The sequence below is a fragment of the Prosopis cineraria genome, unplaced genomic scaffold, assembly GCF_029017545.1.
Source record: "Prosopis cineraria cultivar Desert tree isolate PC_DT_omini unplaced genomic scaffold, ASM2901754v1 PC4, whole genome shotgun sequence".
NCBI classification, from domain to species: domain Eukaryota; kingdom Viridiplantae; phylum Streptophyta; class Magnoliopsida; order Fabales; family Fabaceae; genus Prosopis; species Prosopis cineraria.
In genome coordinates, this window is record NW_026555335.1 from 1,528,994 (window position 1) to 1,545,269 (window position 16,276).

The 16,276-nt window shown below is 35.2% G+C and overlaps 1 protein-coding gene across 3 annotated transcripts; it reads right to left on the bottom strand.

The window, feature by feature from the left end:
* Window positions 1–404: 404 nt before the first annotated feature.
* Window positions 405–14,722, bottom strand: LOC129308702 (ATP-dependent DNA helicase 2 subunit KU70). 3 transcript variants are annotated; one of them, XM_054950023.1, is made up of 19 exons: window positions 14,496–14,722; window positions 14,297–14,374; window positions 11,073–11,189; window positions 10,454–10,568; window positions 9,671–9,776; window positions 9,453–9,570; window positions 9,261–9,344; window positions 9,096–9,154; window positions 8,568–8,701; window positions 8,385–8,428; window positions 7,769–7,845; window positions 5,480–5,627; window positions 4,687–4,748; window positions 3,249–3,309; window positions 2,487–2,579; window positions 2,237–2,357; window positions 1,507–1,609; window positions 1,154–1,337; window positions 405–932 (listed from the first exon to the last, which is right to left on the bottom strand). In XM_054950023.1, the coding sequence occupies exons 1-19, from the start codon at window positions 14,643–14,645 to the stop codon at window positions 819–821; spliced, it is 1,968 nt and encodes a 655-aa protein (XP_054805998.1). In that variant the 5' UTR covers window positions 14,646–14,722; the 3' UTR covers window positions 405–818. The 3 variants fall into 3 exon arrangements, with proteins under 3 accessions (XP_054805998.1, XP_054805997.1, XP_054805999.1); XM_054950022.1 differs by having other exon boundaries at window positions 4,687–4,751; XM_054950024.1 differs by lacking the exon at window positions 2,237–2,357 and having other exon boundaries at window positions 1,507–1,601; window positions 4,687–4,751.
* Window positions 14,723–16,276: the final 1,554 nt, after the last annotated feature.

Sequence of the window (16,276 nt, forward strand, 5' to 3'; positions counted from 1 at the left end):
ATGGTAAACCTCATAGTTTAAAACTCAGTAACTAACTGTGGACTGTGTGTTTTACTAAAGTCAATGTTATTGTGATGTATCGGATGCTATTAATCTCACCCAATATGAACATTCTTTGATAACCCTCTTATAAGCACTGTCAACAAATTAGAAACATTCCTATGAAATAAGACACTCACCTGTGATCGTGTCTTGAAAAGAGGCAAACAAAAGCACAAACTAACTTGCTCATCAAACCCAGCATAAAAATTACAATGTCAGAATTCTCAGCAGCCCTCCCAGAGTGCAGAAAACTGTTTTTGTCTAAGTTTGTATCTTTACGTGAAAAAAAAAAAAAAACTCGGTTAGAGGCGACGGTAATAGACAAAGATAGTAACATTGTTGGCTGAAAAATGGTTCGGAAATTCTCTCAAATCATCAAATGTATTAAACACTAGTAATTTTTCAAACAACTTAGTTTCAAGCATAATAAAGACATCTAATAATCTAATAGTAACTAATTACACATTGTCCAGCATCTCATTCCCTACCCTTTTTTTTTTTTTTGGGACAAACAATCTCATTCCCTATCTTTGATCAAACACCATTTTTGCAGAGAACAAGTCTGAAAGAGTCAGAAGTTTAAAAGATTCTACAAAACAGTGGGTGATTCCAATATTTACATACACCACATGCTACGCTCAATCTTCCCGCTCGCCATTGTACTGTAATGTTCAAAAATTCGAGGCCAGCTACAACAGTTCTTCCGGCAACAAGTACTTCAGCATTCTGGCTGCTGAGGTTGGAAAATCTTTCATGAATAGCTTATCCATGAGCGATCACTTTCCCAGGTGTGTTAATATCCTGCTAATCAATGCTTCCTTCTTCCCAGAAACTGGAAGATTATGAGCTGTGAGATAGTACTTTAACTCAACGACTGTCAAATCCTTCAACTGCATAACAACATCAATAGATTGCACATCAACATTCCTGCCTTTGAAAAGCGGGATCACTTAAACCTCAATTTTCCAATTACAAATTTCCCCGTAGGCAATGAAACAAGCTAAAGATCAAATTACTGGCCCTCCGATAGAAATGAGCATGTTATTATAGATTTGATCGATCCAGTATGACTGACGCCGGTGTACTGTGACAGAGGAATTTGCAATTTTACCTTTCCCGTATCAGCAAGCTCCCCCCAGTCATAGTTTCCGCATTCTTGTGTTGCATGCTCAGCTATTGCTTTTCGTTTTTTGGCAGCTTCAGTTGGCTTCCCACCTCCACGTTCACTTTCCTCGTCATAATTCTCCCCATAAACAGAGGTCTTGAATTCTTCTAATGCTCTCAACACTCCAGGTCTGCAGGTTATCATTTCATATCCAAGAATTTACCTTTGCTCATAACGTAATAGAGCCCACAGTGAATAAAATAACAGGTAGAATTTCTTTTCTTTTTTCACTTTCAGTTTAAGGTCTGTGGGTCAGACCCACAATGACATCCAACCCAAGATGAAAAACTTGCTCTTACCTAGCCATGCCTTCCTCATCAGGTGCCGTCTCATCTTTGATTTCTGGAATCTCATCCTCTTCCAGGGCTAAGGCCTGCAACACTGCATAGTGTCTCTGCAAGGCTGAAGAACTTGTGTTACTAATACCGGGTAAAAATACTAGTTAACCATGCTACAGATTCTGTCAAAATTAACCACAAATCATATATATATATATATATATAAAGTAAAATTTGGTTTCATAGATCGTAACATTTCAAAATAACACCAACAGTTACAGGCCCAAAAGCCAAAACTCAATATGGCGAATAGAATGGTTATGTGTGCATATAATGTTACAGATCATGTTTTCAACAATTTAATTACCGAATTATCCGTCACTATATTCATGATTTACAAATATGATAATTTCTGATCAAGAAATCTCAGAAGTCAGACCAACATTTTGAAATAGGCTGGTGGAAACAAGCCCATAAGTAATGCTAATTAGCTGTGCAACCTTTCAAAAACATTTTTATCCGTTCAAAGTCAAGCAGCCTGCAACGCTAAATCATTGATATGCTTAATCCAGAATCTTTGCAAGTTGAAGTCAAGGGGCGTCAGACCATCAAAACGGGGAGCTTGCATGTACATGCATGTATAAAGGGATTTTAAGGGGCATGCACGACATTATTCTGTTCCTTTTGCGTGTGCGTGAGTGCGTGCGTGCGTGCGGTGGGGGGGGGGTTAGTGAGAGTTGGGGAAGCTTACCAGGGTTAGAAAGCTGGCAAACAGAAAAATCTTTCAAGTCAACTCGCTTAATTAAAGCAGCAGCCTTTTCAACTTGATCATCAGTTGCTTTAGGCACTGACATGTGCTTGTTTGAAAAATGCTGAAATAATTCTACACAATTTACTAACAATTTCGTATTTAAAACAAGTTTCAGGTTGAAAAGAAAACACTAAATAAGTCTATCTTTCTTTTCCTTTTGCAAAGAAATCCAACGAAGGTGATTGTATACCTCTTCCACATGTCTGATGTCATCTGAATATGGAAGATATATCATGTGCATTCCTGGCGGCTCAATCTGACCACCTGATCGAATAACCTCATCCTACAACGCATGCAGATAAAAGAGGAAATAAAAACTAATTAACCAAACTGTCAGCTAGACTTAACAGGCTTGTGATTTGAATAGAATTTTATATTGCATCAGTTGACAAAAAACCCAGCCTACAAGCCCAGCAATTCACTAGTAAGAGTAACGTTGACATTTTCATGTTGACAAGCAGAAAATGAAACACGCAGTAAATGTGTATGCTGAAATACTGACACAATAAACTTCAGATAGGTTATTTTGTAATAGTTAAGTAGTAATGACTTAACTCAGCCACCAAACCCCTTTCCCACAATTCTGGAACTTGTATGGAAAAATTAATGTTTTTATACAAGCAATCTGGAAGTGTGCCAACCTTTAGAGTGATATAAATGCCAGTAAGCATATTATATACAAGTCACTGTCAAGCATTGATGCCGCTAAAAGAGAATGCAGCGTAAAATGTTCAGTGTTTAAGCAGTGGAACAACAAGACAGACCGCTAAACAGGAAAAAAGAAAAGGATGCAACTGTATGCAGGCCAATGATAACAGACAAGTAGTTCACTTGATAAGCATTAAACTAATTTAAATGAAACTTAGAACACCACACACATCAGGCCGTATCATTATTGAACCCATCAAGATAACCATGTTATAGAAGCAAGCAATCAACCAACCAACCATACCTGTGCAATAAGAGCAACCAGTTGAGGTCGAGAAGAACTTCCATAAAATCCAAGTGCAAAACTGAGACAAAACACCGAGATATCACATGAGCAAGAAAATATTGTCACATGTCAATATTCCATGGAACGTAGTTATCAAAATGATAGCATGCCGAGTCAACATGGACGTCCACTATTGACTTATCAGAGAAGAAAGGGGAGGAAGTTAGAATCAGTTATGCAGAATTAAATTAATTTTGATTTAATTGATGCATTTTCAGTTTCAGTTAGCAAAATAAGTGAATCAACTTTTGATGTGTGGTTCACCCATGTTAAGTCAGTTGTAATCCCAAATATGTTGGAATATTTTCTTATTATTTATGTATTATTCTGATGTAATTCCCGCATTATAAATGGACTAGCTCTCATCATAGCTAGACACATTGAGAAATAAAATATCATTTCCCTTGGAGATTCTCCTACCCTGGCTATTAAATTTTTTAGGGTGAGATTCTTGCTCTAATTTACTTAATAGATTTATTTGCTTTCCTTACTATTCTAAGTACTTAACACAAAACAAGGTGATATTAATGATCAAAGATTAAAAATATTTAAAAAGAAGCCCAATGGCAGGTTTAACATAAACTCACATACTCAATGAGTAAAGCCACAAGGTTACAAGCATACCAAACATTGAGATTGAGTGCAAATTAACATGTTTTGCTAACCTTAAAAAAGCTGAACTAAACCTCATTTACAAGTTAAAACATGACTACTATGCATTCTAATAGAATTGACATCACATTTTGAAGTTGAGGCTAGCAGTCATCAGTTCTCAGCATTCTAGCACCTTCTGCCACCCTTTGGAACCTTCTCCAGCAAATTCATAGTAGTTGCAAAATTGAAGATAACCAAAATTTATTCAAAATAGAAAGTAAAATGCCATTAACTAGAATAAGGTAAAGTTTGAAGTAGTGCATAAAATGCCTGTAATCAATAAGCTGAACCTTTTCCACCCCCAAAATAAAAGGAAATTCACATAAAATACAGGGAAATAATTGCCCAGAATGAAAAATGAGACTTAATCCTCCAAAACATATAGCCTGTCCAAACAAAATGAAGGAAATTCCCATAAACGGCTATTCTCACGGCATCCAATTCTTCCATCCTATACCATGCCCAAATAAAAAGATTCATCTAAGATAGAAACTCAGATAGCCCCAACTACTTCCAAAGCCTTTCGAAAATGCAAAAAAAACATTCATAAAAGAAAAGGCAACTTGAACAAGTATCATAAATCCATATAGTAGAAGACCATCATTATCAGTAAAGCATTCCATGCTCTCATGAATAGACTAACAATAAGATACATTTGTACCTAAAACAACTTTAGTAACGTGGAATACTTAACCACAAAGAATATCACAAGTACATAACCATTTATGGATAATAGACTAACCGTTTGAGCCGTATCATGGAGCTGTGGAGAGCAATGAAGATGCGCATGCTGCCAACCATATCCTGCTGAAAAGAGAAGGCATTACCTAAAGAATAATATAAAATACAGAAACATATAAAATCAATGGGGCTCAACTATAACACTGGTCAAGGCATGTTAAAAATACTGACAGACCAAATAATCAGAGATCTATTTTATGTCCTTCACTTTCTAATGTCCACAATTCCAATCTCAAAGGCTCAAAGGATTCAAAACAGTACAATGCCAAGAATATCATTTGGGAGAGAAAAGAATATGATATAAATATTAAAAAATAAGCAAAATTAGAATAATTGGTGAGATACTGAACTTTTGATTCTTACAGTGTAAGCTTTTGTGCGTGTTATTTCCAATTTCATGATCATTCTGACTGGGAATAACTTTTTCCTTGACAAGTCAATTGGTGATCTGATGATGCTTCCAAGGCCAAGTTGCTTACTTGGATAGCATTGCTTAACAGATTAATACTAATGATATAATGCAGACCTCGATGACCAAAAACAACTCATATTCTTAGATAAGTCAGTGTAGATCTCATTCTGAATCAGCAACACATTTATTCCAGCATTGCAATGACTAAGGTGGCTACTTTTTTATGGTTAGGCTGTTTTGGAGTCCTTGGTAACCATGTGTCATCTAACCATATAAAAGGTTTAGAGGACAAGGGCAAGGCATCTTGAGACAGACTTACCCCCAGGAACATCTCTTGCACAAAGATTAAATTCACAGTTCATATCATGATTTGAACACTAACCTCATCGCTTGGAAAAAGAAAAGTCGATGGCTTCATGTTGTAATAATCTCTCAAACAAGTTAGGGGCTTGAATCCTAATAGTTGTAGATGTCCAGGACAAACACTTTTAATCTCAGATAGCTCCTCCATCGAGATTATTATATTTTTGCTGAAAAAAGACAGAACAGTCATAATATAATTACAAACAAAAGAAAACAGCACAACTTTAATAATCACAATAAAGGCAAACCAATATTTCCATAGCTGTGAAATTAGTAAAATCATGTCACCCTACCCAACAAAGCCATCAGAATCAACACATGTTTAATCAGGCAAACAAAATAATGCTTGATCATGGCCAGCGTTGTTAGTCTCAACTGGCCACAATTTTTGAAAGAGTTATCATAATGGCAAGCTGTTATTGCATTTGGGTGAGAAAGAGAGAGAGAAGGAAGATAGAGGGAACAGGAGAAGAGGGATAGTGGAAACACAATTCTCATTCAATAATCTAAGATGCAAAATACAATAGCAGTCTGTCCTACTTATAGATTCCACAGACTTCTTTTCCTAATCTAATTAAGACTAATCCTAATCATAATCCAACTAAAACTTCTCATAAATAACTAGTTATAATAAAGGGTAAAGGTGCAAATTTGGCCACATACTATTTTTCATAAAGTATCTGGTAGCCTAAACTATCAAATGATGCAAAATAAATCACGAATTATAAAAAATGGAACATCCAGTAGCTCACCGTTAACTTCAACTGACGGACATTATGTGGAGCCCACAATGACACGTGACACGTCACAAGCACGACACATCAACATGGTAAAGGTGTAAATTTAGCCATGAACTATTTTTCGAAAAGCACTGGATAACCTCTACTAAAAAAAAAAAGGACCATCTAACACCTTCTCCTTAATTTTAACCAAACACCGATTATTTTCATAATTACGAGGCCCACAAAGCATTAATCTCTCCAATCTTCTTGCTTTCGTTCTCAATCTCAGCTCAAGAAGAAAAAATTCAAAAAGTTTTTATCTGAATACATTCATGAGGATGACGTTAACAAAGTAAAAGAAATAATTCACAGCTAAATTAAACTAAAATCAAGCTTCTACTTCATTAACATCGTCTTTATGAATGTCTTTAGATAAGAATTTATTGAACCTCTTCTTTTGGAGCTAATATTGAGAGCAAAAGCAAAAAGATTAAAAAGATTAATGCTTTGTGGGCGTCATAAGTATGAAAACAAATAATGTTTTGGTCAAAATTGAGAAAAAGGTATTGGATGGTCTGTTTTTTTATGGTAGAGGCTACCCAGTGTTCCTCGAAAAATAGTTCATGGCTAAATTTGCACCTTTACCATGCTGACGTGTCGTGCCCGTGTCATGCCACATGTCATTATGAGCCTCACATAATGTTTGTTAGTTGAAGTTAACGGCGGACTATTCATGCTCCATTTTTGAAAGCTCGTGATTTATTTTGCACCATCTGATAGTTTGGGCTACTAGATGCTCCCTTAAAAATAGTATATGGCTAAATTTGCTACTTTACCCTATAATAAAATATCCCATATATCAAATATCCTAATATATCCCATAAACATCCCATCCCAATATGTCCTAATACCCAAATATATATAATTATATATCACAAACCAAGGGACATTTCTATCGATAAGCATAATTTTTTTTGTTTTTTAAATTTGCACGCAGTTAACCTGAGGTAAACAGTAAACCATAAATTTAGCTTTCTTCTCAGTTTCTGAGACAACTTTTCCAACTACAACTAGGATTCATCCTGACTGTTATTAATGGCCAGCTTAGTTTTTATCTGCAAAGCAAAGTAGGTGCTGGTAAGGTATGCTCTTGATTTGCCATGTATTATAAGAGATATTATCAGGGACATTTACTAAGAATTCTGTAGCTGGCATCAAATCAAACTTCCCAGTAGAAGCATAATTTTCAAGTATAGCCAAGAATCCTCAAATACCATCACCTACATCAAAAGATGTTTTGCCCATTATCCCAGAGTCAAATTAACAATTGAGATTCGTTCAAATATTTGCAACTGCTTAATTTACTCACAAACTGTTTTCATATACAGCATACAGAAAACTGTAATCATCCCATTCTTCCATGAAAGACATATTCCTCCAAGAACAAGGAACTGGCTATCCTCCATAAGGGTCTTGACAAATGATGTGCTACGTTATACAAAAGCTATTATTTATAAAGAATAAAGAGAGAGAAAATACACGTTCAAAACATACAAATAAGATAGCAATAAGCATAAAACGCATACTTTTTATAGGGAATAAATCTTTTAGTAGATTCATCCAGCAATGCACCAGTGTCAGCACAAATGAAAGATCTTTCTGTCTGCACCATCAAACAAATTAAACACTTTTTTGATCTAGTCCTGACAGCTTTATGATTCAGCTAAAAAATATAATCGATGGCTAAGATGACAGTAATACAAATGTTAGTAATCTTTTGACATTTTCGGCAAGCCAGTCCATATGGCTCTAACAAGATAGTCAAAAATTGAAGAAACAAATTGCATTTTTTTTTCGTTTTTTGTTTTTTGGTCAGCAACTATGCTTGTATTCTGCCTTAATTCCAGTGGCATTTTAAAACTCCTGTTTGATGGCTACTTCCTATGCTTTCAAGAACAGAATACCTCAAATTACATATTAAATCAATTTCACAGCAATTTTAATATTTGAGACTATAATAAAACTGGTACAGGAATTAGTCTAACTCAATGTATTTGAGATTATGCCGACTATCAAATATTTTAAGATGTAAATCATGCAATAGACAAATTGTAGACAACCAGGAACACGGTGGTCGTTGAACTCAAATAATAAATTGGCACATGCAGACAATGCTCAATAAAAGATTATAACATTCATCACCTTTAAAGGACGATTGGTGACAGAATCAAGCCACGTAATTTTTCCTATACACCCAAAGCGTGCAATGTAAGAGGAAAGCTGAAACTGTTATTTCTTTTCTAATAAAAAACTAGAGGATCCAATACAAAAAAACTAAATGATCCATTAACTTCAATTGATGACCTGGATTGGGGAATGTTTTACCTGGAACAGTGGGACGAATTAAAGCATATGAATTCAGTTCAATTGATAACCCATTAACTATTGTAAATTTAATCCTTTTGACAATGCGCTTCTTAAACATGTGCTTTCTTAATTGATCCTTCATATCCTCCAATCTGAAAAAAAGAAACAAACAAATAATATACTCAGACACCAAAAATATCCATTCAAGGTTTGAAATTAGATAGTTGGGATAATCTAGGATTTGATCAAGTGCGTTTGAACCCAGGGATAAGTTATCACATATCATAGCATCCTCAACCAGTGCTCCACTTTATATCTTATCTGTTTCCAACTTTCAGCAGCATATGCACTCAATTCTCAAAATTCAGTAATAAAATATAAGACAAGGATGAAATTATCAAACTACAAAAACCCATTATCTCTGACTTCCTCAACCCAGATTCCTAATATATAGCTATATCCCAGTTTCAACAGATTGTTGATATATGATGAGCATACAAATCTGTGTAAGAAAGAAGCCTGAGAATGATATAAAGAAAGCCATACTGGTTTGCTACAGATGGCATAAAGTTGTCAAGATCATCTCCGTCTACACAAATCAAATCCTGCAAGGCATAAGATCGGCCAAGTAAGAATAATTATATATCTAACAAGTTATGGGACAATACAGGAAAAAATATATAATATTCATATATTAAAACGTGGACATACTGCATAGAATTGGGATACATTGAACTCTTTATCAGGGCAACTCAAGGGAAGAAGTTCAATAGAGATGCCAAGATCCCGTGCATCCTACAAAAAGAGAAAATAAAAGAAAATTGATGAACTTATGAAACAGTTAAACCTCACTTCTTACAATCTATATATGCTAGAAGCCTAGAAAAATATACAAATGGGTACTTTAGCTCTCTGCAGTGTGGTTCTTGTCATATCATGTTTTATAGCTCCGTTGATGGTTCCAAAAGGATCATCTTCATTTGTGAACAGAAGTATCCGTTTATCAACCGTCTTTGCCAACCTGTGATTATTTTTTGTTTATTATCATCAGAGGCCATAAGTTACAATTATTTACAAAAGCTAAGAGCAGTTTACACCTGCAAGAATGAACTGCATATTACCCTTTCCGAAGAAGAGCTTGCGCCGCCCACAGAGCATTGTAGAGAGAATTTTCTCGGCTACCAGAAACAATCCCATACTGGCTTCCAATATCTTTTAAAAATGACTCTACAGATAATGAAAATTCACATACCAGCTAAGACATTGGCCTCAAGCCATGTATAATTGACAACAATGGCAAATCATATAGCTTCAAGGACCCAATTAATTACTGTCCTTGCTTTTAGTTATCACATGCATAAAAGATGTTCCAAAATAAAATAAACAGGATGATATAAAAGATAATTGATAAATTTTAGCTATCAAATGTTAAGTGTATGCCATTCCTTTTGTCAACATCCCTAAGTTGTTTGGGAGATATAAGGTTTTAATCAGGAACATAATATCTTCCCTGTAATTAAAATATCTATCTTGTTATGTGAGCTAGAGCCACTAGATTTACATGCTCATATCCTTTGTAACCCAATTACATGTAAACAAATACAAAATAGGGGCCTAATGTGTAAGAGGATTTCAAATAATACTCTTTCCAATATATGTTTCCACACGGATTTAACTCAAATCAATGGAAAGTGTGCATGAAAATCAACTGGTGAGCTAAGAATGTAATGATTTGGTTCACTTTTAATTTGATTGGTGAAGGGGAGACACAAGCAAGATTCAACATTATGTAAATCTCATCTCAAACTAAAACAAAGATTAACAATATCCGTTGTTAGATCAGCTTGGTTTATCATTCAGATTCTAAATATGATACATCCAACCCAACAAGCCCAAAAACTTACCTTCTATGCTATCAAATTCTTTTATTAGCCTTGCTGTTGGCCTGTCTAGAAACTCTCTTTCAGTGACATTAAATACAAAAACACCATTTAAGTCTTGCATATTTTTCTTCTCCCTCTGCAAAAAATAAAAAGTGATGAGTTGGAATGGGAAAGGCTTACATAATTGAATCCTAACTTGCTACCAAAAAGATATGTGTGAAGCCAAGCACAAATCCTGATTTTGTCATAAGCCACCATTTTCCTGTCCTTCTCATGCCTGTTTCGTCCCATTAATACTTTCACCAATCTATGCAAATCTTTATTACATATAAAAGGTTACCATCACAGTTCAACAATGTGAATTTTACATCCAAGAAATGCTAACAGCATTTTTAGCTTCAAGATCTTCCCTATAGCATTGTATTATCTTTACAATGTTCGTTCCTGTTGACCAAAACCTCATAAATCACATCAAATAGAGAAAAAAGTATTCTTCAAGTGAACAATATTAAATTCAAAAGCCCCGTGCTGATGATTTCTTTTAGAAAGGATAATAAAAACGTGCAAATTGGTAGTTGAGCAACAAGTAAGGAATTCGAAATCATCTCATAAAATATTTCTCGTATAATTAAAATCATACTGTGTTAAAAAAGCATATAGCAACTTCATCATGCGATCTGTTAATGATCTGAGCCTTTAATGACTGTGAGATACAGCTCACTGCAATGTGGAAATGAGTTTCTTCCTTTTGGTCTTCCTGCCAGCAACAAGAAGAGAAAAAACTTATAAGAAATGGCTTTTGGGCATAGAATTAGTGTATTCAAAAGCCTATGGAGTGGCATACTAAGAAGCACCAATTGAAATTTGGATAGTTAATAATATATATAGCATTGTGCATGTTAATAACAGCAATGTCAACAAGTCACAATGGAACAGGGAGAAACAAGCATAGGAAGACCAAGAACAAGTCCACCTACCTTCCCTTTACCTAAGATGCATAAGATTAGGACGTGAAAAATAAAATGCTAAGTGTATATGCTGAAATATTAAGATGTGATTGGTATTTAATCACCTAGTTAGTTGGTATCCCTAAATCTATATAAAGGGGCCATATCATTATGTTGTATTGGGAGGTTGTATCCCACCTCAAGAGGGAGGTTAACAAAGGTCCTCACCTCATCATCTCACCTCAAAGTTGGGGTTTGTAAATCACCCTAGTTGGGTAGATTAATGCAAGGTTTTCATTATCTTCATTGTTAATATTCTCTTCTTCAATCTTCTCAACACAGTATCATAACCAAGTTAGGGTTTGGGCCATGGCTAGGTAAAATTTTGGTTGTCATTCAAGAAGTGGATTGGTTATTTGAGAAACGAAGCCTATCAAGAATATTGTTGTCATTTTTCCACCTGTACATCAATCTTGACCTAGATCTTGAAGGATCCGACGTGCATCTAATTCTTGAGACTAGAGCAAAAGGTCCAAAACCGTCTCCAAACCCTAGATCACGCCACTCTTCTGCTGTTTCTCTCTCTTGTAGCAAGCAACACGTCTTCATCTTCAATTTCTCATCCAATAAATCAATTTTAGAAGGTTGACCAATGATCCACAATCTCTATGGCAATGTGCCACGACCTGTATTTGTGATGTTTGCTAGCAATCAAAGCAGTTTGAGAGGAAAGAATATGAGGATCTCAGTGGGCAGCATTGATTTCACCCACCAAGAAGATTTTGATGATGAATGAAGAAAAGAAGGCCATGCCAACCATCCACTTCACTCAAAGTTGTTTCTTGCCACTTGCTGTTGATGAGACTCCATCAAATACCATGAAATTCTCAAGCACTAGAGAAGCATTCATTTGATCTCTTCATCGATCTAAGCTGTTGCTGCCTCTTCACCAATAAATAAGGTTGTCAAAAAGGGGGAAAATCATTTGTGAGTTCACTGGCAAGGGTGCAATCAATCAAGTGGACCAATTCATCGTGAAGTTGTTGATCCTGACTGCAATGCAAAGCAAGAACAGGTCAAGAAATCAATTTGGTGTAGTTTGCGACAAGCAAAATCTTGAAGGTGAGCTTTCTAGTGCCTAGATTCTTGCATACTTCTTTGTGCATCACGCGCCAAGATTGAAGGCCTCATCAACATTTTGCATTCAGCTCCTGTTTCTATAAATCCTTCTCTAAATATTGAAGTATTGCAAAAACGTATTGGTCCCAGAACTGACAACATGTTTGATGATATGTTTTGGGAAAACTTGAATGTTATGATTAATGAACTCGACAATTTGAGTGCTCATTTTGAGGTCTTGGAATCGTATCTGAGCTTGATTTCCCTAGTTTCATTTTCAATCTAAACCAAGCCTTCTCCTTCCATTGACCAATTGAAGACATTTAGGTGGCCCCACTGCAGGCTAGTGAGGTCTGAGTCAAGATTCTTTACACTGCTCTCCATCATGCCGATGTTCATTCTCAACTTGTTCGTCTCTAAGAAGGCATTGATGAAGCTAAAGCGAGAGAAAGTCTGAAACATATGAGGTTACTGCCAGTTACATAAAAAGAAACTTCTCTTCCTCTATGAACCAAAATTCATCATTCAGATCAGAGTCTCTATTTGTGTTCCAGAGACTTAGAGGATCATGGTTGATTACCTCCCCAATGCAGTAGATATCAAAAAGTGGAGGAGTTGAACTAATAGAATCTTCTTCAAGATACAAAATACTGATTCAAATAGATGTGATGAAGTCCTTGAAATAGAACATCGCTTATGGGCCACTCTACTGAAGATCTGTGCATAGTCACAAATAAAGTGGACGCCATCACTAAATGCACAAGACTCGTTAATGCCATCAGGTGCTTGAAAGCTACCATGCTTAATGTTGTCCCCATTATCAATGCCTCTGAAGTCGGCGCATATGATCACAAGCAGCTTCTTAGCGTCTGCTTACTTTGTGCTCACAGTGAATGGGCAAGGTGGTAAGGTGATAATTGTAACTAGAAAGCATTTACTTAAACCGGAATATCAGAGCATGTTAGAGTCACATGGGAAACTTTGAAGATATGGGAGACTTGGAGAGTTATGGGGATGTTTAACATAAGGTCAATTATGGGTATTATGGGTATAAGGTTGGATCAACGTGGAAGCATCTCTTTCTTGGAATGCATTCAGATTAGAAGACTGTGTTTGAAAGCATTGTTTTCATCCTATAAGCATAGGATTACTTGTAATTGGCCTTGTTGATCAATTGTACTTCGTTGCAGTTAATATTTCAACAAAATTGTTGTCCCTCCTTGCTATTGTTGTTGGCAAATTGAGCATGTAAAGTTACAGAGGTGTCAACTTGAGGGAGTGCTGAAATATTAAGATGTGATTAGTGTTTAATCACCTAATTAGTTGATATCTCTAAATCTATATAGAGGGGCCATATTATTGTGTTGTGTTAGGGTTGTATCCCACCTCAAAACGAAGGTCAACAAATGACGTCATCTCATTATTTCACCTCAAAGTTGGTGTTCGTAAATCATCCTAGTTGAGTAGATTAATACAAGGTTTTCATTATCTTTTTCTTGTTAATATTCTCTTCTTCAATCTTCTTAACAGTATGGCAAAATTTCTACTGCCATGAAACGAAACAGGTAATTTATGTAGGCATTAAATCACAGCAAGAAAGCATTTAAAAAAAAAACAATACAGCAGAGTTAGACGCATGTTCAAATTGATTGACAGCTAGGCCCAGCTGCGATTGCAATGGAGGAAAACTTTGATGTGCGTTACGCTCCCTTAAACAATCCCTACCTGAGAATCCTAATTTTCTTATTCTGCAGTGTGAAGCAGCTTGGCAAGGATAACTATAGTGAAGAAAACTAACCGCTGGACAGGTGGTGTTGAACATTTTAGGCGAGGCATCGACCAGGTAAACCACGTGTTCTTTGATTGACTCTTTTCCCTGGTGAACATTGAACCGAGAAATGTCCAGTGCGGAAAATAAATAGCAGCAGAAGAAAAAAGACACAAAACCTAGTAGAAACGTCTAAGAAGCTGCAGAGCAACAATAATGCATGCCAGACCTGAAAAAACCCACTGTCTGGATCATCTTCGTCGTCTCTGAAAACATCATCAGGGTCCAAATCCATTGCCCGGAGAGAAGATTGAAGTGGCGAAACGGACGGGAATGAAGATATGAAGAGCCGTGCTGCCGTAGGGTGGATGGCGAGCATAAATAGATGGAGTGTCCGAAGCGTCTATGGGACGCTTGTTCGCCGCATCTCCTTGCGCGCCCAGGCACAGTCGAGTTCTTAGCGCCAAAAAAAAAAAACAAAAGGAAAATTAAACAAGGGTGCCGTGTTACGCCACCTGATTTTTAATTTTTTTTTTTTTGTTTTAACCTTCACCCAGGTTTTTTTTTTTTTTTTTCAAATTCACAAGAGGTGAAAATAGAGCAAGACCTGTTTCGTACGCGGTATTTACTTGGGTGAGTGGAAATAACTCATAAAATCACATTTGATATGAGAGAGGACTACAAAAAAAAAAAAAGAGGTTACACTAACTTGAGCCGGAAAAAAACAGGGTAAAAGACCCAATTCTCTTCATCTTCTTCATTTTCTCTTCAATGTCACCCCAAAATTTAAATTTGGCCTATCCTCATCTTCTTCATTGACATCTAATGACAGCGAGAACCACTAATGGGTTGAACGAGCTCGATGACAAAAAATAACCTTTCAAGCTTCTTCTTCATTCAAATATAGCAATGGCGAAAATCAATATTTATGTCTTACTCGTCAATTTACAGTGGCTTGGGTCATCATTCTCCTCCTTCTCTCATCTTCATTCTCCTCCTTTTGATTTGTGCAATTTTTTTTCCACAATCATGCCAATAATCTTTTTCATTAGAGCTTATAATTTGGGCGAGCTGTGCTTAATTGTGCCAGTCTGAATAAGCCCAAATTTTTTTTTAAAAAAAAAAAACTTAAATAACTATGTCCAACCCTCACATTTTAAAGCTTGATCAAGCTGGCTTGAATTATCGGTTTTTTATATTTTTAAAAAACAAATTTCAATTTTTACTTTAAAATTAATTATTTTTATATTATCAAAAAAATAGTTTTTTGGATGCTTGTAAGATATAGAATACTCAAATTTTAAAAAAAAATCATGAGTCTTAAAGTTTGAAAATGAAAATACATTTTAAATTTTTTGAGGTATTTTATAGATTAAAAATAATAAAAATATAATAATGCAAATATTTTAAATTTTTTTTAAAATATCTATAATGATATATCCAAATATATGGTCTCTCATTAAAATGAACTAAAATTTAAAAGATTAATTAATATTTAATATATTATATATTTTAAAAAAGTGTTTTGATATTCAAGCCAAACCCAATTTCCAAAGAGGCAAAGTCCAAATTTTGTCATCAGAACATTTAAAAAGTATAATTTTAATATGCCTGGCCCTAATTTTTTTTAAAAAAAAACTAGTTTATAAGGTTTGGCTTGATTTATTGACTTTATTCTTTGTGGTAGATGAAGCAAAGAGGATTTTACAAACTAGGATCGGAACTTTTATGAATTGGATTTTTAGTCTGATAAAGGTCTTTGAGATTTTGTTGGAGGAGAGGTCGACTTCAGCATAAAACCTCCAATTCTTAAATACATAATTAGTATATATTTAATATTAAGGTAGAGCTATCATGACATTTATGACTAATTTAATTATAAAAGGTATCATGAAAAAAAAAAAAGATCAACCTTAGTTATATAAAAAACTCAAAAATACTAAGTAAGAAAGCCAAGTAAAGATAGAATTCCATAAATTATTTAATGTCAAAACTAAGGCTAAAAGTTCA

Coding starts and splice junctions, on each gene's coding strand:
- LOC129308702 (XM_054950022.1), bottom strand. CDS start 14,645: ATGCTCGCCATCCACCCTACGGCAGCACGGCTCTTCATATCTTCATTC. Junction 11,190..14,296: donor TCAACACCACCTGTCCAGCG/GTTAGTTTTCTT, acceptor TGTTGCTGGCAG/GAAGACCAAAAGGAAGAAAC. Junction 8,702..9,095: donor ATGCCATCTGTAGCAAACCA/GTATGGCTTTCT, acceptor TCTTTTTTTCAG/ATTGGAGGATATGAAGGATC.